Consider the following 23220-nt stretch of genomic DNA (forward strand, 5'->3'; position numbering starts at 1 on the left):
GTGGGATCTGGGAGAAAGGGCTAATGACCTCCGTAGTGCCAACTGTGGAGCAAACAGATGGCAATTTTTTGTGTTTGACTCAAAAGGGTGTTGGCTAAACCAGTGTCCCCTGGACCTGTTCAGGTTCATAGCACATTTTCCAGCAAATTTACTTCCTTATCTCTATTGTAGCCCCTTATTTTTGAAAAATACTCAAGGCCTTTGCCAAGTAATTTGTGGAAAAGATCGGACTTGAAACTACATTCTTCTTGGGGGTGTTTTGGCTGGAATGGATAGAAAGATTGACAACATCCAGCCATTGGTTTCCTGGCTCCCTGGGTCTGGAGTCTTTTGCATCTGTGTGAGGCATCACTTATGGTGGCTAGTCACTGCCAAGAGCAGAAGTTAGTACAGGTTTAATTTGAAAATCTGTGACTGGGGATTTAGCTTAGTGGTTTTGCTGCCTGCCTCACCATTCCAAGGTCCTGAGTTCAATCCCCAGTACCAAAAAAAAAAGCCTGGTTATGAGTATTGGGCCTTAGTTGTATATTTTCGTCTGTAGTCTTATCTAGGACTTTCCTTGAAAGTACTTTGTCTTTTTTCACTTTACCACTGAACCTAAGTCAACACATCTCTGCATTAGATCCTGCGTTTAAATTTCTGTATTTCCCTCAAGGCCTTGACCTGCCAAATTGGGGTTAGCAAGTGGGGGTGTCTTGTTTCTCTTCTACAGACTCGAGAGATTTCTTGGGAAAGGGAAATCTTAATGGAGACTTCGGGTGAGCCCAAGGCTTTGTTTTTGAAGCCAGAGTTCAGTTTTTCCCCTTGTCCCTGGCAGGAAGCTCTTTCTTCTTTATTAACTCAACAGACTTGGCCAGGCTTTCTGTCATTGTGGCATCTTAAGGGAGAATTAAAAGCTTGATCCCATCCTAGACCTTCCAATTATATTATTAAAAATTTTTTTTCAGGGCTGGGGATTTAGCTCAGTGGTTCCGCTGCCTGCCTCCCAAGTGCAAGAACCCAAGTTCAATCCCTGGTACCAAAAAAAAAAAAAAATTCATAGGCCTAATATTGATACCACCTCCTGTACTTTTAGCCACATGGCTAATTCTTTCGGCTTCAGAAAAATTTGGTGGACTGAGTGTAGCTCAGTGGTAGAGCACACACAACAAGGCCTTGGGTTCCATCGCAGAACTAAGGGACAAAGGCATCTAGAGGCAATGACATAAACATTTTTTACCTTATTTCTCTCTTCCCCCTCCCTTCTTCCAATATCTTCCCTTTTTGGTGCAAGGAAAGGCCAGTTGTGCCTAAGAGCTAAGATAGATTTGGAGGTACATGTTCATCCTGATAAATGGAAAATGTAATTTACCTTCAATGGAGAGTATTCTCACATGTAATTTAAAACTATGAAAAATAGGCCCAGGGATTTAGCTCAGTGGTTCCGCCGCCTGCCTCGAAAGCTCAAGGTCCCAAGTTTGATCCCCGGTACCAAAGAAAAAAAAAAAACCCTATAAAAAATACTTCATCCACCAAGACTTTAGTCAACTTGGGATATCTGCTCTAAAAGTGCAGTAAAGCTGAGAATATCCTAAACTTTGCCTAGAGGTCTAGGGTATCCTTAAGATTCCCCTTTCCCTGTACTTCTCTGGAAATCTTTCAGTGTTATTTCCTTCACACTGGGACAGAAAAGTTGGGAAATACTTTTCTTGGTTTTTATTTGAATCACCTCTTCACCCTATTTAAAGGCCTTTTGACCACAAGTATCAGAGTCAAGGAAAAGGAAGTGGCGATGGTACATTGTGACTGATCTGGACAGCAAGGCATCGCATAAATAACTCAGGGTTTGGATTGAGATAGAATAGGACTTAACTTCTCTAAGAATCATTTTCTATGTTTGAAGAGGAGTGTAAGAATACTACTTGACAAGCTGGGTGTGGTGGCGCACACCTGTGATCCCAGCACTCAGGAGGCTGAGGCAGGAGGATCACCATTAAGTGCAAGGCCAGCCTGGGCTCCATAGTGAGTTCAAGGCCAGTCTGAACTACATAGTGAGACTGTCTCCAAAAAAAAAAGAAAAAAAAACACTGCTTGACAGAGTTGAATTATTCTAGGAATTAGTGAAAGCACTTGGCACACAGTAAGTGTCCAGTGGTATTCTGGCAAGCAAGAGTAGTATGTGGTCGCAACAGAAGTTTCAGACATAGATGTTTGTCAGGCAGAGAGCAATTACTGGGTTACAATTTCTGAGGCTGAGCCCATGCCTGTAATCTCAGGACTCAGGAGGCTGAGGCAGGAGAATCACTGTGAGTCTGAGGCCAGCCTGGACTACATAGACCCTGTCTTTATAAAAAAAAAAAAAAAATTCTGAGGCTGAGACATGGTAGAAATTGTTGCAGAATGAATTCTTAGTGAATTAGCCTTAGCTGGCTTGTGCTTCTTGTTTAGTACAAGGAATGGGATGGAAAACTTGACATTCCTTCCTCCCACTGCAACACAAGTTCCATAGATGGTGATGTGCCTGACTGGTCGGCATCACCTCAGCACCCAGCTCAGCGCATTGCACAGTGAGCATCAGTGAATGTCTGAAGGGTGAGTGTAGGGAGCTGCCATCTCAGGCTGGCCTACTTACTCCACCATCCATGATCTGAACCAAGGATAAGGTACAATGAGTAAACAAACTGTGTCCGTGTCCTCTGGAGCGTCAATGCAGTGATCACTTAGTTTATTGAGCATCTACCAGTCTGCTATCTGCAATATAACCTTCCCCTACCCCTTGTAGTGCAGGGCCACAAGAAAGTCCTGCCTGCCATTGTCACTTTTTCTCAAGCCATTTAAAAATTCTTACTATTTTCTCCTGACCACATACACAAACACAGGTAATCTCCAGTCTTGTCTTTCTCTTTGTATTTCAGGATGTCTGACATACCAGAAGATGGAGCCAAGATCCTATGACTCAGATCAACTGCCCTCCTCAGAAACAACTTCCAGTCTCTCTGGAAACCTAAATTAAACAGCTTTCTCTGCCTGCTCTTCCTCCACGACCCTCAATTCCATCACCACTGAAACTTGAGAACCAACTTGAACCATCCCTACCCCCAGGTGAGGGGACTGATTGGGAATTACTGAGAGCCTCATGGTTCCCCACCATTCATTTCCCTTCATACTTTTTTTTTTTTTTTTGGTATCAGGGATCGAACTCGGGTCCTTGTACCTGCGGGGCAGGCAGTGGAATCACTGAGCTAAATCCCTGGGCCTCCCTTCATACTTCACTACAAATCTAGCAGTGTTTGTATTTTTGCTGTGTAAAATTAATCATTATCCCTGTATCTCGGATGTAACAGGGAGGAAAGACAAAACTGAGAGCTGGGATAGAAATGAAAGGTAAAAGGCTTATGTGGGGAGCAAAGAGCTAGCATCTTTTCTTCTGAGTGAAGGAGAATATATTAGAAATAAACTATTACAGTACTAGAAAAAGCATGGTGTGGTGGAAGCATGCAAGTCCTGGATTCAGATGCCAGCGTCACCATTCACTGTTTTTGTTTTGTGTTTTTGAGGCAGGGTCTCGCTATGTAGCCCAGGCTGGCCTCGAACTCATGGCAATCCTCCTGCCTCAGCCTCTGGAGTGTTTAGGATTACAGGCGTGGACCATCACGCCTGGCAGCACTTAACTTTTTGACCTTAAAACAGAGCATTTCTGACCTTAAATTCCACATCTATAAGATTAATCTCTAAAGTCCCTTTTTAAGCACCAGGAATATGAATGAACTCCAAAAAAGTGACTTCTGTGGATTCGTCGTATCCGTCGCTCCAACTTTATAAGGGCTTGTTGCTGTTGTCATTATCATATACCAAGCACTATGCTAGACAATGTACATAAAGTTTACCTCAACTACCTGTAGTGATACTACTATTCTCGTTTTACAGATGAAAAAATACAGTCTTAGAGAATTTAAATAATTCACAAAAATTAATGGCAGATCCAGGATTTACACTAGGTCTGCCAGGTTCCAAAGTCTATGCTCTTAACAGTTTCCTACCTGCTTTAAAGATTAGATGTAAGAAAATTTATGGTTAAAGGGAAGTGACTACCATATCTGGCCTATTTCTCTCCCTCTCCTGTCCTCAAGGCTTGTGCCTCTGGCTTCATGGCTGCCGGACACTTTGTGCTACTCCGGGCTTTCAGCTGAAATGCGACGGGTTTCCAGGTCGCAGATGTGTGTAACAGTTTCTACCTTCCGGTGGTCGGAACCATTCTAGCCTCTGCTCCTGCTGTGGAGCGGTGTGTCTCTTCGGAGTTCCTGGAGGTGGTGCCAGACTAGAGTGACTAGAGTGGTAACCAATAGACAGGGACGTTGTTGGGCTAGAAGCCAATGAGAAATCTGGTAACGGAGAGGCGGTCATAATCTGAGGATGTAGGCGCTAGTTCCAGGGACCATGCAGCTGTATCAGAGGTGGCGACCACTCCTGCTAGTGCTCCGTCTTCCGGGGTTGCAAGCTTACAAGCTACGCACTTTGCATGAGGTACCCAAAGGTTCCGAACCATCGGGCCCAGCCCAAGCAAAGCCCAAGATGTAGACTCAGTCCAGCCTCTCGCCATTCCAGCTCTTCGCTGCACTCCGAAGTCCTCAGACAAGGGTACCCCAGTCCTCAGTTGGCCATCTCCTCGAGTCAGATTCTGGGTCAGGAGCCTGGGGGGGAGCTCCTTAGAAGAGTAGTATCCATTAGGACCCCCAGTCTAAGACCTGTATCACCCAGCCACCCTTAAAAACCAGAGATTAGGCCCAAGGCCTCTTAAATATGCATAACTCCTACCATCTTCAGTCTTGAAAAGAAAGGATGGGACCTGTGTTACCGCCTCACCTATCTTTCCCCCCAGGCGTCCATGCCGACCCCTCCACATTGGTTGGTAGAGCGGCTTGGCCTTTTTGAGAAGCTGTGGGCTGTTCAGGTAACGAGGTTAGCAAGCACTGCTCGGAAGGAAGCCCGGACTATAAAGGTGTCACTTCCTGGAGGCCAGAAAGTGGATGCTGTGGCATGGAACACAACCCCTTACCAGCTAGCCCGGCAGATGAGGTATCCAACCCAGCCCTCACTTCTCTGCACCTGGCCGTGGGGAAAGAAAATGTGGTCTGCTTGTTTTATTTCATCCCCAGCAAAATAGCCTTCCCTGAGAATTTATCTCCATTAGTTTCAGGGTCTGTCTTTCCTGTATTATCCATTGGAGAAAGAAATAGGTTTTATTCTGGAAGCTCGTTTCTCCTTTACAAATTTAGAGTTACCAGGGGATTAGCTTCTCTTCCGCCATGGATTATAACCCTGACATTTTCTTCTTCCCCACCCCCCACGGGTGAAGTTCAACACTGGCAGATACTGCATTGGCTGCTGAAGTGAATGGAGAATCTTACGATCTGGAGCGGCCCCTGGAGACAGATTCTGATCTCAGATTTCTGACGTTTGATTCCCCAGAGGGAAAATCGGTAAGTTCCTTCCTTAGGGAGAGTAACTAGTGACTAATAAACTAAGAGATATTTAAGCAGGAAGTTCTAACATTTCTTTTTCCTCAGTTTCTCCATTTGTAAGTTGGTACCAAGACCAACCATCTATTTCTGGCTAAGCTGAAAACTTATGACAAGTTTTTACTTAGCCTTAATCTTTTAAGCATAGATCATTTGTGCAAGTAAAAGGGAGAGATAAGTTGAAAAACAGAAGTATCATGTGCAGTTCGACTTCCTCAGCTCTTGACCACCTACATTATAAGTCACCCGTGGTGTATATTCAATTGTATGTAACATGGCTTCCGAAGCTGAGCACACAGCCTGGTCACCTCCCTACTTTGTGTTCTTCATGTCAGCTCAGGTAACACAGACTTTGACTAATAGGATCCAGAAAAAGAGATAGTGACCAAATCCTGGAAGAGTAGTTGCATCACACTAGATTGCTGAGTTAGAAAGCAGTAGGACTAAAAGACCAGATGGAGGGGTAGGGGCAATACCTCAGGGAAAATGCACCGGCCTACAATGTGCAAGGACCTAGGTTCATTCCCCAGGACCACCAAAGAAAACCAAAAACGATAGTCCATCTGGGAGCCCCAGTCAGGTATAGGAGCAGCAGAAGAAGACTGTTTGGCCTCCTGCTTCTGTGCTCCAGGACTGGGAAGCAACAAGGTTGCCATAGCTTCTGTTCAGTGAAAGAAGAAAGGACCCTGCCCTCTGCTTCTTTTTCTATTGTCTTTCAATTTTTTAAAATTATTATTACTATTTAGTAGTCCCCCTCAAAGACTAGTTTCTCCATTTTTTGGTAATTACTCTTAGAAAAGCCCTAATGGTTTTCCTACCAATGTCTCAGGAAAGGATTGGAGATCTAGGAGTTAAGGAAAGAGTTGCTGAATTCACAAACCTTTCTTTCAAATTCAGGTGTTATGGCACTCTAGTGCCCATATCCTAGGGGCAGCAGCTGAACAATTCTTGGGTGCTGTTCTCTGCCGAGGTCCAAGTACAGACCGCGGCTTTTACCATGATTTCTTCCTGGGAAAGGAGCGGTGAGTAGTGCACCAAGTAACAAGGAGAATTCATTCTGGGGTGGTCTCTGAGGCTCTTTTCTGGGGCCTCAGGCATGTTTAATTTAAGGAGAAAGCTGGGTGAGGCCTCTTCAGGCCTCATCTGTGATACTGGTACAGTGTCTCCATTAGGTCTTGTCCCTGTTTAACTCTGCTTGAAATTTACCTTTAGCCTTCATAAAGTTTCAAATCTTCATCCCTTCATTACTATCGTTCTAATTTTGTCCATCCAGATTTCCTGCACTCAGCTTTTAACTTCATGCATATCCCAAACATGGTAGCACACACTTAAAATCACAGCATTGGGAGGCTGAGACAGGAGGATTGCCATGAATTTGAGGCCAGCCTGGGCTACACAGTACGTTCAAGGCCAGCCTGAGATACTATTTAAAAAAAAAACAAAAAACTTCATGCATAGAGCTTTTCCTCCAGCTATATATATATATATATATAAAATCTGTACCTTTGGCTAGAAATATGGCTCAGTGCTAAGCACTTGCCTAGCCTTGCAAGGCCAAAGGGTTGATCCCCAGCAGTGCACACACAGATCTCTTCCTGACTTCCTGTTTATGTTTCCCTGAGTTTATCAGTCTCTACCACTAATTATAGATTATTTTTCTTGGAGCACAAGATTTCCTTCTTTAGCCAACTAGTGTATCACCCAGTGATGCTTCTTAGAGGAAGTAAACCAACAAAACTGCTCTTTCCAGAACAGTCCAGGGCTCACAGTTACCTATTTTGGAGCAGATTTGCCAGCGGATGGCAGCTGATGCACAGCCCTTCCGGAGGCTGGAGGTTTCCCAGGATCAGCTGCGCCAGCTCTTTAAGGTGGTTACAATGCACTTTTAGGAGGAAGGTTGGGCTTTGAGGGAGAGGGCAGCTCTTTGCCAGGACCTTTTTGTGAGAATAAGGACTTGGGTTCCCTGTTGGCATCTGCTTTCTTCCAGGATAACCCCTTTAAGCTTCGTGTGATTGAAGAGAAAGTGACAGGCCCAACAGCAACAGTGTACGGGTGAGCACTGTCAGACTGAAGAAAAGAGGGCGAGGTGGAGAGGCCAGAGAGCCACAAGGGAAGGGGGCAGATGGTAACCTCTGTTGCTCCAGGAAAAGAAATGAGAAGAATTGATTTTTAACTGGAATTGTTCTCTCTGTAGAATAGCTCCTTCCACTTTGCCTCCTCTGTCAGCTAAAGACGTGAAAGAGAAAACTAGACACTCGGGAATCTGGAAACCACTGACCTGCCTCTGCTTTCTCCCAGGTGTGGCACATTGGTTGACCTTTGCCGGGGACCCCACCTTCGGCACGCTGGACAGATTGGAGGGCTGAAGCTGCTTGCGGTCAGTTAGGACACTATCATTAGGTTGAGGCTTCTGTTTTCACAGGAGCAAGTGGGAGAATGGGAAGGCGGGAAAGTGACCCTCCCTCCAAGGCCTTGCTCTCTTCTCATGGCTAAGGAGGGAATCCAGAAGGAGAAAGATACTTGGTCCCCCCACTCTAGAATCTCCCAGTTTGATGACATACTAGATACCCTGCCAGGACCCAGAAGCCAATTTAAATTCCATAGTCTGACATTAACGTTAAGAGAGATACAGCTGTAAAGAGAAAACAAAACAAAAGATAAAAACAGAGGCTGGGCCAGGGATTTAGCTCGGTGGCACTGCACCTGCCTTGAAAGTGTAAAGTCCTGAGTTCGATCCTGGTACTAAAAAAAAAAAAGAGGCAGCCAGAAATGGAGTCACACACACCTATAATCCGAGCAGTGGCAGGCTGAGGCAGGAAGATCACAAGTTGGAGCCCACCCTGCACAGATTAGTGACTCAGTAAGACCCTGTCTCAAAAAATAAATGAAATAAGAGTAAAGGTTGTAACTCAGTGCAAGGGGCCTAGGTTCAATCCTCTCGTCCACCCCACCCCCCTCGTAAAAATGGGAGAGAGATGTGGGGCAGAGGTGTGAGCAGTCTAGACAGGGCTGTATAGGGGAGGCAGGCAGACCGGGCTATAGAGGGAAGGGCTGTGGAGGTAGATGAGTGAATACTGTTTTACAGCCACGGGGAGAATGCCCTATGTTAAGTGCATGTCTTCTATGAAAATACTGCTCCTGATAGAGAGCTACTAGATGGAATGGAGCAGGGAACCAGGGAATGAATAAATATGTAAAACAAAAAGCCCTGGTCTGAAAACTTAGCTGTCTGCATTATCTGCCATCTGTGAAGTATGTGGCTTTGGCTAATCTGCTTACCCATTTTCCCCATCTATAAAACAAAGCTATTCTTGTACTACCAGTAAATCCACAACAAACACAGAAGACAGTGTTTGAGACAGAGTGCTATGAAATGTAGGTTCTTACTGGGCATGGTAGCACATGCCTGTAATGACAGTATTTGGGAGGGCCAGGGATTTAGCTCAGTGGTGCTGCTGCCTGCCTCACAAGCGCAAGGTCTGGAGTTCGATCTCTGGTACCAAAAAAAAAAAGACAGTATTTGGGAGGCTAAGGCAGGAGAATTTGAAGACCAAGACCAGCCTGGGCTACAAAGTGAGTTTAACACCAGCCTGAACTATATACCCTGTCTCAAAAAACAAAAAAAACCTTTTTCTTATTAGTACTCTATCATTAAAGAAAAGAGCAAGTTTTTAAATTTCATGTGACCAAGAACAGGACGTATGGAAGGAAGGTTGACTTTTCTAGGAGTTGTACGGGTTGTTCATAAGGGGATGGACAGACTGACATTGGACTGGAGAATAGGTGCTCCCCTAAACAGTTGTTGAGTAGAAGGGGAAGGAACTGAGTACAGGGTACTACTAGTAGGGCAGTGAGGATGGGGAGAGAAAGAGGTGGCCAGGTGAGTTTAGGCTTGACCAGGATGTGTGCAGGAATCCAATCTGGCAAACCCCAGGCTGTCACTGGCCAGTGGAGTCCAGAGGAAGGACTCCCATCCTTGTGATGGGCAGGGACAGGCTGGAAGGGGACCTGTGCCGCATAAGAGGTCAGGTACCCTAGTCCTCATCTTCTCTTTGATTCCCTCTGTCTTCCCACAGACCTCATCCGTGTGGAGGTCCCCAGGGAGTCTAGAGCCGCTGCAGAGAGTGTTGGGGATTTCCTTCCCCACACCTGAGCTGCTGAGGGCATGGGAAGCACAGAGGGAGGAAGCAGAGTCTCGGGACCACAGGCGCATCGGGAAGGTACAGAGCTCAGAGGACGGATGGAGCGGAGGGAAGGATGCCCGTGTGGGGCGAAGGAGGAATCTGAGTGTGAGGTTGGGAGCAGATTCAGCAAACTCAGCAGCTCTGTCACTTGTTTCTTCTCAGAGTCCCCTGCCCCACCTTGAAATGACAGTTGCCATTCTGTCCCTAGGAACAGGAGCTCTTCTTTTTCCATGAACTGAGCCCTGGGAGCTGCTTCTTCCTGCCACGTGGGACCAGGGTGTATAATGCCCTGGTGGCATTTATCAGGGTAAGGGAGGACCCAAGTCCAGGGGAAGGGAGACAAGGGAAGCGCTGAGGGCCTACCTAGAAGCTACGGTGTTTGAGTGCAGAGAGGGAAATGGGAAGCATAAAGTACGAAGTGCTGGTGATCTGTAACGAGCTGCTGCAGTTGTGTGGTGTGCAGTGGGGAAGCAGGGAGCAGAGCGTGCAACAGCTCGTGCCTGAGGTCCACACAGTCTGAGAGCCCAGGAGAATCAGCCAGCCACCTTCCTGCCGTTTCTCCTGCCAGTGACGCTGACCTTCCGTGTCTTACCTCCTCTCCAGGCTGAGTATGCCCGCCGTGGTTTCTCAGAGGTGAAAACGCCCACAGTGTTTTCTGTGAAACTGTGGAAACAGTCTGGGCACTGGGGGCACTACAGGGAAAACATATTTGCCCTGCAGCCCAAGGGCTCTGACCCTGCCAGGCATCCCACAGAGACACTCGCCCTCAAGCCCATGAACTGCCCTGCACACTGGTGAGCTGGGAGCCAGGACACTGGGTCCTCCCGGAGCTGGGAAACAGGTTGGAAAGAGTAGTGGAACATCTGATTTGAGTCCAGAACCTGCCCTCGAGCTAACCAAGTGGATTTGGGGAAATTGTTCTACCTCTTGGGTCTCAGTCTCCTTAAAAGTGACATCAGGCCCAGCATGGTAGCACATGGAGGCTGACGCAGGAGGACTGCCATGAGTTCAAGGCCAGCCTGAACTGCATAGTAAGAAGACCTTGTCTCAAAAACAAAATAAAAAGAACAAGTGGCATCAAGGCTCAGTGTCCATCACAGAGCACGGTACATAATGCCTGTGACCATGTGTGACTGACAAGTTGGCTTTTGACCCAGGCTGGCTCAGACTGTGATGAGGGCTTGGTGGGAAGGCATGGGGTAGAGAGACTGGTGACTGGGGGAGGAGCAGAGGTCAGGGGCTGGCTCTCCTGTGGTCCTGACCCCTCCCTGCCTCAACCTCAGCCTGATGTTCGCCCACCGGCCCAGATCATGGCGGGAGCTGCCTGTGCGACTAGCCGACTTTGGAGCCCTGCACCGAGCTGAGGCCTCTGGCGGCCTGGGGGGACTGACGCGGCTTTGGCGCTTCCAGCAGGATGACGCTCATATCTTCTGTGCCCCAGAGCAGGTGGTCCTTCCTGGCCCCTCCAGAGCATCTCCTGACCCCCCTTTAATTCCCTTAATGAACCCCAAACACTGTGCTTTTCAGCTGGCCCTGGGTGTAATACAGTTCCGTTCCCTCTGCCTGCAGCTGTCTTCACGTCCCCTCTTTCCGCTCTCTTTTCCCCCAGCCACCATCATCCCAGATCTCCAGCTGACACCCAGCTCACCCTCCTTTATTTCCTGCCCCCAGCTGCAAGCAGAGATCCGAGGCTGTCTTGATTTCCTCTGCTCTGTCTATGCTGTCCTTGGCTTCTCCTTCAGCCTGTCACTGTCCACCCGCCCATCCAGCTTCCTGGGGGAGCCTCGCCTTTGGGACCATGCTGAGCAGGTAAGAGGCTGGAGGGAACCAAAGGCAGATGAACCATTCTGCAGTGAGGGTGGGGGTGAACCAGGACCGTCCCATGGAGACACATGCTGGGAGTCACTGGGGGGACTGGGAGGGGTCCTGCTCATGAGGTCCCAGGGGACAGATCCCTGTCTTGTCCCATTCCCGCTGAAGGTCCTGCAGCAGGCCTTAGAGGAGTCTGGAGAACCCTGGGCCCTCAAGCCTGGAGATGGTGCCTTCTATGGACCTAAGGTAAGCTGGGGACCCTGCTTATAGCATGTATTAGTGTTTTGTTTTATTAAATATTTAGTATACACAAAGAAATACCTTTAACTTGTGTAAGACATACAGAAGAGTGATATATCCCCTGCTGCCATGGAATTAGCAGTCTAGTGAAAGCTATGGAAGGTAAATAGGCCATGTGAATGCCTTGGGTCAGTTCTACATTAAGTACTAAGGAAGCACAACGAGTTAGATTGCTCAGGGCACAGGAAGGGCTTTCTACAAGAATCACTCTAAGCTGGGGATTTAGCTCAGTGATCCCATGCCTGCCTCGAAAGCGCAAGGTCCTGAGTTTGATCCCCCATACCACCAAAAAAAAAAAAAGAATCACTCTCTAGCTGGGCATCGTGGTGCCCACCTGTAATCCCAGCCCTGGGAAGGCTGAGGGAGGAGGATCACTGAGTTCAAGGTTAGCCTGGGCTGCATAGTAAGTTCAAGGCCAGCTTGGAATATATACCAAGACCCTGCCTCAAAAAAACAACAATACCAAAAAACAAGAGTTACTCTCCAGTCCAGAGCCATCATTGTTGCCCAAGTAAAGAGCTGTTTTAGCAGGGAACAGGGTAGGTGGAGGCTGTAGGTAGAGGTGAAAACTGACAAGGTAAATTGGAAGAAGTGGGAGAAGTTGGTGGTTAGTGGCAGGTAGCCAGACGCAGTGGCACCTGTAATCCTGCCACCCTGGAAGGCAGAGGCAGAACGGTCGAGTTCAGGCCCAGCCTAGGCAGTTTAGCTACTCAGTGGGCGCAGAAAGGGAAAGGACTGATAAGTGCCTGCTGGATTCAATAAAAAGGCTGTAAGGAGCCCAGTGTGTGGTGTGTGGCAACTCACACCTGTAATCTCAGCTACTCCAGAGGCTGAGGTAGGATCACTCGAATCCAAGAGTTTGAAGCCAGCCTGGGTAAAATAGCAGGACCCTGTCTCCAAAACCAGGAAACAAAATAAAGAAAACAAGGGAGCTGGAGATGTAGCTCAGTGACAGAGCACTCGCCTGGCATAGGAAAGGCACTAGCCGGCCGTGGCGGCACACGCCTGTAATCCCAGCACTCTGGGAGGCTGATGCAGGAGGAAAAGGGCTGGAGAAGTGTGAAGGCCCTGGGTTCAGCCCCCAGTACAAAAAAAACAACAAAACACTGTGTTACTAAGAAGAAAAAAATTCAAAAAGGTTCAACAGGGCACTTAAGGCTACAGAGATAGCAATCAGTGGTAAAGTCTTATTATGTTATTAAATCAGTCTAATATATTATGTACCAAGATACTGTTATAAAAATAAAGAGAAAAGGGCTTGGAAATCCCTGAGGAGAACATGGAAGATGCCCGGGTGTGGGGGCCACTGCACAGACCAGCTGGGTCCCCACACAGTGACTTTGTAGCATCCGGGTGGCAGGTGACAGGGTGGGCAGCACAGCGTTTCTGTCCGGGCCAAGGAGGCAGGAGGCAGAGGTGCTGCCAGCGTGGGGTTTGGCCACACAGATGTGACTGAAGAGCAATCCATGGCACAGGGAACCAGGACATGGTTACAGGTGCATGGGCAGGGAAACATCAGAGGTGGGCCAGTGGATGGGAAGAGAAGAGTGGAGTTCAGTAACCCTGAAGAGCCAGGAATCGGAGCGACTCACCCAGGAGAGTGAGAAACATGAATTAGAGTAGGTGTTGATGGGCTGTTGGGGAAGCGTGGCCACGGGGAGCCGGATGGAGGGAGCAGCCATGAGCGTGGCGGGGCAAGGAGGGCTAGGAGCTGGGCGGCTGGGATGTGCAGATCCCTGATGCGCCAATGTTGCTGTAAAGCAGAGTGCCACTGCCAGGGTGGGTGACACAGTGTGGAGCGGGGGTAGAGTACTGTGGGATGTGTGTGGTGGAACCGTGGGGTGCTGGGTCTGGTCTCTCCTGCCTCCCCTTTCTCTTCCAGATTGATGTGCACCTGCAGGACGCCCTGGGTCGGCCGCATCAGTGTGGGACCATCCAGCTGGACTTCCAGCTGCCCATGAGATTCAACCTCCAGTACAAGGGGTACACAACCTCCCATCCCCTTTTCCCTTGACAGCCCATGGGATGGGTGAGCAGTTCCCCCTTAATCTGTGACCCACACCCTCCCTTCCAGGGCTGAATATGTCTTGAAAACTGGAGCGTCCTGGATGCACAATCTGTGACATTCCACCCACTTGCTCTTTTCTCCTTCCAAGGCAGGCGGGGGCCCTGGAGCGCCCAGTCCTCATCCACCGGGCCGTGCTCGGGTCTGTGGAAAGGCTGTTGGCAGTGCTGACAGAGAGCTGTGGGGGGAAATGGTGAGACCCCACTGTGCCCTTTCTCCTCTGGCTCCCCAGACCAAATAGTTCCTGCTCCAGGTCTCCTGTCCCCTTCATGTGTCCTCCTCAGATCTGTTCCCCTGGAGTCACACTTGTGCCCCCCACCAGAACGAGTAATGCCTTGCCCTGTCCCCTCCCAACCAGGCCCCTGTGGCTGTCCCCGTTCCAAGTGGCCGTCATCCCTGTGGGGACCGAGCAGGAGGAATACGCCAGGGAGGTGAGCTGGCGCCAGGGGAGGGAAGGGAGGCCGAAGGGGAAGAGCAGGGAGTGTGGTGCCCAGTGAGGGGTAGGATGAGGCTGTGCAGGGTCAGGGGGTGGGTACAGCCCTTGGAGCCACAGCCTGGGCTTCAGTGGCGGCTGTCCTGTACACAGAAACTCTGGATCTGAAAAACGAGGCAGGCTGGCCTGATGGCACACACCTGTGATCCTGGCACTTTAGGAAGCTGAGGCATGAGGACTGCAAGTTTGAGTCCCACCTAGGCAACTTGTTGAGACCCTATCTCAAAATTTTAAAAAAGAGCTGGGGTTGCAACTCAGCGCAATAGCCCTGGGTTTAATCCTGGTACTGCCCCCCCCCAAAAGACTAATTTCTGTCTTGTAGATGTGTGTGAAAATTAAACTGATACAAATCAGCAAATGTTAAATCCTGGCATGGCACAGAAGTGGGCTTGAGTAAATACTGGTTTTATTTTTTCTTCGTGTGTGGGGGTGGTGAGATAGGGTCTCACTTTCACAGGTCAAGCTGGTCTCGAACCCATGGGGATCTTACTGCCTCAGTCTCCGAGGGCTGGGATCATAGGCAGGCGTCACCGTGCCTGGCTGTCTCCTTTCTAAAGAGAATTGAGAATATAGATGGTTCCAGAATGGAGCAGGTGGCTGAGTGGAGTTGCGGCCAGCAGCAGGCAAAGTCCAGGGAATAACTGAGGGTGCCTCTTTAGTAGCAGACAGACCAAAAAGTTGTGGGTTGGGGAGGAACCCTCAGCGCGGAGCTGACAGGAGGTTGCTGGTGGGAAGTGGAGAGCACTGGGGTGGAGGGTGAGGGTCAGAGTGGCCTGACCTTCTACCTCCCCAGCCTCCCGCTCACTTCTTATCTCCAGATCCAACAGAGCCTGCAGGCTGCAGGGCTGGCCAGCGACCTGGACACTGACCCAGGACTGACTCTCAGCCGGAAAGTCCGCCGGGCCCAGCTTACTCACTACAATTTCCAGTTCGGTAAGGGCTCCGTCCCTGCGGCACCTCAGAGCTGGCCTGGATTCTCTCTCCTGTCCGCCCCCATCTCCTTTCTCCATCTGCTAAGCTCACCCGTGTGCACAGCGGCTGCACTGTGCTCACTGCTGAACTGGTGGGAGCCTACTCATTTGTCCTCCACATCCCTTCACGCTGCTGCTCCTCCCCACAGACGCCCCAGCCCCACACAACAGTTTCCCTCCTGTGAACCCGCCCTGCAGGGTTTCTGTTAGTGTAATTAGCCAGGGGAGCATGTCGAGAAAGGGATGGAAGGGTTAAGTAATTAATTATCCTTGTTTACACCTGGATGAAGTCAGCCCTGAGGGATGAGGGAAAAGACCTTACAGAGAAAAGTTTGACACAGCCTTGCTCCTCCTTATTCACACTAGGGATTGAACCCTGGCTCTTGCACATGCCAGGTGAGTGCTCTACCACTGAGCTACATCCCCAGCCCCCTCCCTCTTTGAGGTACTGGAGATTGAACCCAGGGCCTTTGCACTGACCATATCCCCAGCCTCTATTTCGGGACAGGATCTGACTAGGTATCTAAGGCTGGCCTTGAACTTGCAGTCCTCCTGCCTTTAGCCTCCCAAGTGGCTGGGATCACAGGCGTGCACTACCACGCCCGCCTGAGCTCAGAGCTGATGAAGGCAGGGAGCTTGGTCTCCTCTCCAGGCTGCCAGGGTCTTGTGTCACACCACTTGCCCCACCCACACCTTGCACAGACTCCTAGCATCATGGGCTTGCACATGCGTGTGCCACCCCTGCGGCTTCCCCTTCTTCTAGTGCCCCTTCTCGGTTACAGGGAGTTTCTTTTTGTTTCATTTTTGGTCTTGTCATCCTCTGACCCACTCACATCTCTGACCCTTGGGGTCCTCCTGACTGGAAGTGATAAGGTGTGCAGAGCCTGGAACATTTCCTTATCGGCTCAGGGTGAGCAGTGAACTGGAGGGCAGGCACGGCTAACCATAGCCACAATTAAAGACCTGGATCTTTTAAGTTTCTGCAGAGCGAAAGGAAATAGCCCATGTGGATGAGTTTGCACTGAGATTCCTAAACCTCCCTTCCTCTTCCTGCAGTGGTTGGCCAGAAAGAGCAGAGTAAGAGAACAGTGAACATACGCACTCGAGATAATCGCCGACTTGGGGAGTGGGACTTGACTGCAGCCGTGCAGCGGCTGCTGGAACTGCAGAACGCCAGGGTCTCCAACGCCGAGGAGGTTTTCTGAGCCTTTCCTCATAGATGAGAGAAAGATCTGTGAGAGCCATCAGCTTCTCTCAACCCAAGTGACGGTCCACAGTCCTCGGAACTGCATGCTTGTGCTCCCCTGAAGAGACTATTTTGGTGCCTACCGAGGGTGGGAAATTAGTGTTTGGATGTGAAGAGAGTAAAATGAAAAAAATAAACTTGAAGCTGCAGGATACATGTCTTTATATCTGACTCCCTTTTTTAATTTTTATTTTTAAATTTGTTTTTTGAGATAGTGTCTTGCAGTGTATTCCAGACTGGCCTCACTCACCTCATGACGCTCCTCTTGCCCCAGCCTCCCAAGTGCTAAGGTTACAAGCATGTGCCTGGCTCTGTCCCTGTCACTGAGATAGTGGTCCTATGCTCCACTCTACTCCTTAATACCTGTTCCCCAAACCAGTTTAGTAGGTTGTCAGATCCTTTTTACACAGAAGGCAGCATGCAAAGAGGTGCAAATTTAGGCGTGCAAAGGCCTCTTGCCCCATGATTCTCTGAGTCAGTTTCTCCTGGGGTCATACAGATGCTCCCTTTCCGTTGCCTCCTCAATCCTCAGAGAAGGCCTCAGCATGAGTTTAGGAGGAGTGGCTGCTAGAGGAGGAGCAGCTAGGACTGAGTCACGCAGGAAGCTGAAGAGGGCAAGATAGCAGGCAGCATATAAAAGGGAGACGGCCCTGGAGTTCACCACAGCAGTAGCAGCAAGCAGAGGAGCAGGCTTCCAGAAGTCCAGCACTCCAGGTCCACCTGCCCAAGACAAGCCAGCTTTTGGGTGGCCCCGGAATGGGGGTCGTGTCCAGAGCAGCCGCGATCTTGGCCTGTTTGGCCTTAGCTTCTGCTGCCTCCGAGGGAGGTGAGTTGGGGTGGGGTCAGCACTCGGGAGGGGCCTGGCTCCTCACCGCAGGGTGATTTGGCCTCCCCTTTTCAAAGCTGTCCCAAGGGGCCTGGGGCACTGGAGCATTTGGGAGGGAGGTGGGAGAAGAAAGGCTTCCTAGAGATTGCTGCTGAGAAACTCAAAATCAGACTCGAGTAGACAACTAAGGAGAGAATGAGGGACCTCTGCCTAAGGAAGATGAGGTGAGAGGGCCCCTCCCCCTCTGTTCAAAACAGGTTTCTTGCCGAGGATTTAGCTCAGTGGTTCCACTGCCTGCTGTGCAAGCGCAAGGACCTGAGTTCGATCCCCAGTAACAAAAAAAAACAGGTTTCTTGAGCAGGGCATGAAGACACACCTGTAATCAGCACTCAGGAGGCTGAGGCAGGAGGATTGCCACAAGTTTGAGGCAAGCCTGGCCTACATAGTGAGTTCAAGGTCAAAATGAACTATATATAGTGAGACCCTGTCTCAGAAACCTAAAAAGATTAGTTTGCTGAGCCAGGGAGGCTCGACTGAGCTAGGGGTTAGAGGAAGAGCTGGGGAGGAGCCCATCCACACTCACCCTCCGGATCAGGTACCTGTCTGGGCCGGGGATTTAGCTCAGTGGTTCCAGCGCCTGCCTCGAAAGCAAAAGGTCCTGAGTTTGATCTCTGGTATCAAAAAAAACAAAACCTACTCCTGACTTGTCCTTTCTCCCTCCCAGGCTTCGAGCCTGCAGGACAGAGGGAATTGAGGCCAGTGCATTTCACTCAGCGCTTTGAAGAAGGTAAGAGCCAGCCTGGCACATTCCTGTCATCTCAGCTACTCTGGAGGCTGAGGCAGGACAATCAAAAGTGTGAGGCCAGCCGGAGTAACTTACCTAGAACTTGTCTCAAAAATAAAGGGGGAGGGGCCGGGGATTTAGCTCAGTGGCACTGCACCTGCCTTGCAAGGGCAAGGTCCTGAGTTCAATTTCCAGTACTGGGAAAAAATAAATAAAATAAAGGGGGAAAAAGGCCTGGGGATGTAGCTCAGTGCTACGGTCCTTGCCTAATGTGTGAGGACCTGGGTTCCATCCCCAGTACCCCATGAGAGAGGGAAGATAAGAGTGTAGAGGAGCAAACTGGGAGTGGGAGTCCCAGGGGCTGCAGCTGCTCTCCTGTCTCTAGTGGGCTATGCAGCACCCCCAGCCCCACCCCGGACCAGGACCCGAGGCTTCCCCATGGGTCACCAGGACCAGGATGCTTCTCAGTACGACCCTCCCTTTGAGGGACAGGCGGAAGGTAAGGCCACCGCTGCTGCAGGTCCCTCCCCTCCAGTGCAGGAAGAGCTGCCCTTCCCCCAAGCGGAGCACCCTGGAGTGATCTGCACCTTTGTGTCCTCGCCCTGTCCTGCAGTGAACATGGCCCCTGGCCCCCAGGAAGCGATCCCCCTGCAAGAAGAGCTGCCCCCTCTTCGGCGCCCTGATGGAAAGAAAGGTGAGCGCGTGCTCATTCCCGCCTCCACCCGAGACTCGCTGACACTGTCTCATCTGCACCTTTGTGTCCTCACCCCTGCCCTCGTCTTCCAGTGGATGGCCCTGTCCCTCAGGAAGAGGTCTCCGTCCAGGAAGAGGTGGCCCCTCCCCGGCGCCCTACTGAATGGGAAGAAAGTAAGCAGCTCCTTCTCTTCTCCAGGCCCCTTCACCCAGTCGGTCAGTCGAACCCCAGAGGCAGAAAGACGGTGGCCCTGCCACTTCCTGGCTGTGCCACCTCTGAGGAGTTACTCACCTCTCCAAGCCTTAGTTCTTCATCTGTAAAACTGAAAGCCTAATACCTATTTGATGGCTATGTGATTAAATGATATGTAGACCTTGTTTTCATTTCCCCCTCTAGCGAGTTCCTCTTTACCTGAGGACTAGTTGGGTGCCTGTCGCCCACCCCAACACGATTTTTGCTTATGCTTCTCCTACCCCAGGGGGCTCACCCTTCACACACCAGGAGAAAATCGTCCGGGCCAGGCAGACGGAGGGTGAGTGACAGCACAGGTCCTTCCATCCCCTGCCCAGGTGCTCAGGTCCTGGGAGAGGCGCTGGGCACCTGGGCCTTGGGAAGCGGTGCAGGAGCAGGGATTTGGAAGGAACAGCTGGCTCCCAGGTGACACCTTTCTTTTTTTTTTTTGTACCGGGGATTGAACTCGGGTCCTTGCGCTTTCGCAGCAGGCGGCAAAACCACTGAGCTAAATCCCCAGCCCATAGGTGACCCCTTTCATGCTTGCATTCTCTTCCTTTCTAGTCAGTTATTCCAAGGGTAAGAACCACAGATTCATCTCTTACTGGTTTCCCCTATGTCCTAACCTTTTCTTCTCAACCCAGTTCCTTCAATCCTCCCTGCTTGTACAGCCTTGTAGACTCCTCCACATCCATACCTCACTCTGTTTTCCCCCTTCCAGAAAAGCCAGGTCCCCTCACTGGTCAGGGCCCTGTGGATCCTCAGTCCTGGAACTCAGCCCAGCACTGCCAACAAGGCCGATTCCGAGGGGCTGGGGCTACCGGCTGGATGGCTTCCCCCCGGGCCGGCCTTCAGAAGCCAATCTGAAGCAGATCTGCCTCCCCAACCGGCAACACGTGGTGTACGGCCCTTGGAACCTGCCCCAGTCTGGCTACTCCCACCTCAGCCGCCAGGGAGAGACCCTCAATTTTCTGGAGACTGGCTATTCCCGATGCTGCCGCTGCCAGAGTGCCACACAGCGCCTGGAGTGTGCAAAACTTGTGGTAAGGGCTGGGATCCCGATGCCTGGGGCGGGGGACCCTCAGGTCCTTGTGTTGGCCCCGCCACGTGGCTTCAGCCTGTCAGGAGAACAGAGGACAGCTGCTGCTGCTGCTGTCTTACCTAGTGCCAGGGATCCTCTCCTGGACCCTGGAGGAAGGCAGGGATGTGGCCAGGGGGCTTCCAGCTGACCCACCCCTCTTGATCTAGTGGGAGGACTCAATGACCCGGTTCTGTGAGGCCGAGTTCTCGGTCAAGACCCGACCACACTTGTGCTGCAAGCGGCAGGGGGAGGCCCGGTTCTCCTGCTTCCAGGAGGGAGCTCCTCAGCCACACTACCAGCTCCCAGCCTGCCCCAGCCACCAGCCTGCTGTTTCCATGGGCCTGGAGGTGCCCTTTCCCCCTGGGCTGCCCACACTGGACAATGTCAAGAACATCTGCCATCTGAGACGCTTGCGAGCTGTGCCACGCAACCTCCCAGCCACTGACCCCATCCAAAGACAGCTGCACGCTCTGACGCAGCTGGAGGTCGAGTTCCAGCACTGCTGCCTCCAGGGGAACAACCACACCTGTACTCAGAAGGCCGTAAGTGGGCGCCCAGCCTGCCCATCTCCAATCTGAGTCCACTGATCCATCCGTCCACGTGCCTCCCTGCTGTGAGCGTGTCCACGTCCGTCTGGTTGTGACATTCCACCCGTCTGCCCGTCCGTCCGCGTGTCCATCATGAGCCTGTTCATCCTGAGCCTTCACACTACAGTCCTGGCCTGTCCCCGCATGACCCCATAACCACCATGCCAGCTCTGCCTCACCTGTCCCTCTCCACCTGCTGTTCTGGCGTGTCCTCGTGGCCAACTCCAAACTTCATCTGTGCTTCCTCCCGTCCACCTTCCCAAGCCCACACGTCCACGGCTGCCTCCTTGCCCTCAGCTCTTCGCCTTCCCTCTGCCCGAGGCTGGAGTGCTTCCTCTCAGGGCGGGGTGATAAGGGAAGCAGACGGTGAGGACTGAAGGGGCCAAGCAAGCAGGCTTCTGACTTCCCTCTCTTGCCACAGTGGGAGGACACCCTGGATGGCTACTGTGACCGGGAGCAGGCCATAAAGACCCACCAGCACTCATGTTGCCACTACCCACCCAGCCCCGCCCGTGATGAGTGCTTTGCCAGGCGGGCTCCCTTCCCCAACTATGACCGGGACATCTTGACCCTCGACCTCAGCCGTGTCACCCCCAACCTCATGGGCCATCTCTGTGGAAACCAAAAAGTTATCACCAAACAGTGAGTCTTGCCCGGTCTTCCCCAGACTCCTCCCTTCCCTGATGTCCTTAAGAGAGCAGTCATGGTCCCCTGTACCCTTCCGATGCCAGGGGATGTTCAAAGACCCTGACCCCTGCCTCTTTCACAACAACACAGTAAACAGATCCTTGGGCTGATCTGGAACATGACTGCCCGCTGCTGTGAGCTGCCATTTCCGGAGCAGGCCTGCTGTGCTGAGGAGGAGGTGAGATGGAGAAGGTTCCTCCGGTTCCCAAGGAGTGCAGGGGAGCTGGGGAGGGGGCTGGGACTGCCGGCTGCCCCTTCTCTGTAGTGCCTCCAGCCAGCCCCAGAAGGATCTATTTCCTTGGTTCCAGAAGTTTTCATTCCTGACCTGGCCTGCTCCCTACTCCCAAGTTCCAATTATGCCTTCTCTGGGTGTCAAGCTTCTGGCATTTCCAGATGTGCACATCTGTCAGTCACAAGGAATCCAGCTGTGAAGTCAGCGCTGCACTCTCTGGGATCCAGAGGGACAGCAGTAGCAGCTGATGGAAGGAGGATGCTGGGCAGCAGGGTATCAGTCCCCGACTTCTGACCCCCACCCCAACATCTCTGTTTTACTCTTCTCCATCAGAAATCAGCCTTCATTGAAGATCTCTGTGGTCCGAGACGGTACTTCTGGAGAGATTCTGCCTTCTGCTGTGACCTGAGGCCTGGGGATGAACAGACCAACTGCTTCAACATCAATTATCTGAGGAATGTGGCCCTAGTGGCTGGAGACACTGGGGAGGCCAGGGGAGAACAGGGCCCAACCCGGGGAGCAAATGTCAGCCCTGCCTTTGAGTCCAAGGAAGAATGAGTCACTGCAGAGCCTTGGAGGATCGACTGGGGAGCCCCACCCCAACCCACCCTGCTTGAACTTATTACAGTAAACACCTCCTGGATCTGCCGACCTCATTGTCTGTCACACACAAACACACCCTCCTGAGCCTTCGGATTTCCCTCAGTGAGGACCCAGGCCCAGGCCCTGCCCGTAGCCTGAAGACCATTCCCCCAGCTAAGCAGAGTACCTTCACCACTGCCATCCTGAACCTGTTCACATGTCAGGAGGAGTGCCGCCTTGGTGAAAAAATATATCTTTGATGAGCCCAAAAAATGCCACAGCCCAGAGTGATATTTCATTTCTTTTGCAGTCCTAGGGATCACACCTAGGGCCAAACAAATGCTAAGCACACGCTCTACGGCTGAGCTACATCCCCAGCCCAGCCTTTATTTTACTTTTATTTTTTTGAGACAGGGTCCTGCTATGTACCTGAGGCTGGCCTCAAACTCACCTCGATCCTCCTGCCTCAGCCTCTGAGCCCTGGGGTTACAGGCCTGCCTACCACGCCTGGTGCCAACCCTCCTTTTAAGATCTTCCCTTTAGATCCTCGGAGCTCATGCACTGAGCCACTCAGCATCCATTTCTTGACCCCGTCTATGCATAGTGTGCAAGGTTTAGGGGTTACGTGTCTTAAAAACACATGACCCTGCCCTGAAGTTAGTCACGGTCCACGAGCCGTGACAAGTGTGATGTGATCCGTGCTGTGGTATGGGGTGGCTCAGATGCCAGCATGCCCTGAGCAGGACAGGACCCGGCAGGGACGCACTGAGCAGGGACGCACAGAGCGAGGCCTTCAGGGCAGGGTCCGAGCTGCTCAGGGGAGGGGCCAGGGAGCTGGCCCGCAGCACAGCTGGAAGGGCCCCGGTCTTTCCGTCGGGTGTGGCTGGTGCTAGGCGGACTCGGGCGGGTTCAAGCCGAGGATGTGCCTCAGTGTGCTGCTCAGAGCG

At 51.3% G+C, this 23220-nt stretch overlaps 2 protein-coding genes across 5 annotated transcripts; both read left to right on the plus strand.

The window, feature by feature from the left end:
- The first annotated feature begins 4181 nt into the window (after positions 1 to 4181).
- Positions 4182 to 16733, plus strand: Tars2 (threonyl-tRNA synthetase 2, mitochondrial). 4 transcript variants are annotated; one of them, XR_002398018.2, is made up of 18 exons: positions 4182 to 4503; positions 4859 to 5055; positions 5336 to 5459; positions 6396 to 6520; positions 7249 to 7366; positions 7486 to 7550; positions 7797 to 7875; positions 9575 to 9718; positions 9891 to 9989; positions 10286 to 10476; positions 10966 to 11128; positions 11354 to 11491; positions 11663 to 11740; positions 13677 to 13777; positions 13955 to 14052; positions 14218 to 14290; positions 15171 to 15285; positions 16380 to 16733. XR_002398018.2 is itself a non-coding variant. In XM_004853974.3 (18 exons), exons 1-18 carry the CDS (start codon positions 4417 to 4419, stop codon positions 16526 to 16528), a joined length of 2148 nt encoding a protein of 715 aa, XP_004854031.1. In that variant the 5' UTR covers positions 4262 to 4416; the 3' UTR covers positions 16529 to 16733. The 4 variants fall into 4 exon arrangements, 3 of the variants coding, with proteins under 3 accessions (XP_004854031.1, XP_004854032.1, XP_004854033.1); XM_004853974.3 differs by having other exon boundaries at positions 4262 to 4503; positions 13951 to 14052; XM_004853976.3 differs by lacking the exon at positions 4859 to 5055 and having other exon boundaries at positions 4351 to 4503; positions 13951 to 14052.
- A 433-nt stretch (positions 16734 to 17166) lies between these two features.
- Positions 17167 to 22342, plus strand: Ecm1 (extracellular matrix protein 1). The gene is given in 12 exon segments (XM_004853978.4): positions 17167 to 17395; positions 18120 to 18182; positions 18565 to 18678; positions 18793 to 18873; positions 18966 to 19046; positions 19352 to 19405; positions 19826 to 19912; positions 19915 to 20147; positions 20353 to 20727; positions 21194 to 21414; positions 21550 to 21637; positions 22025 to 22342. Coding segments are annotated over 12 exon segments (1692 nt in total). The 5' UTR covers positions 17167 to 17325; the 3' UTR covers positions 22250 to 22342.
- Positions 22343 to 23220: the final 878 nt, after the last annotated feature.

The sequence above is a fragment of the Heterocephalus glaber genome, unplaced genomic scaffold (genome assembly GCF_053883595.1).
Source record: "Heterocephalus glaber isolate CG9 unplaced genomic scaffold, H.glaber_assembly_v1.0 deba00001442, whole genome shotgun sequence".
Lineage (NCBI taxonomy): Eukaryota > Metazoa > Chordata > Mammalia > Rodentia > Bathyergidae > Heterocephalus > Heterocephalus glaber.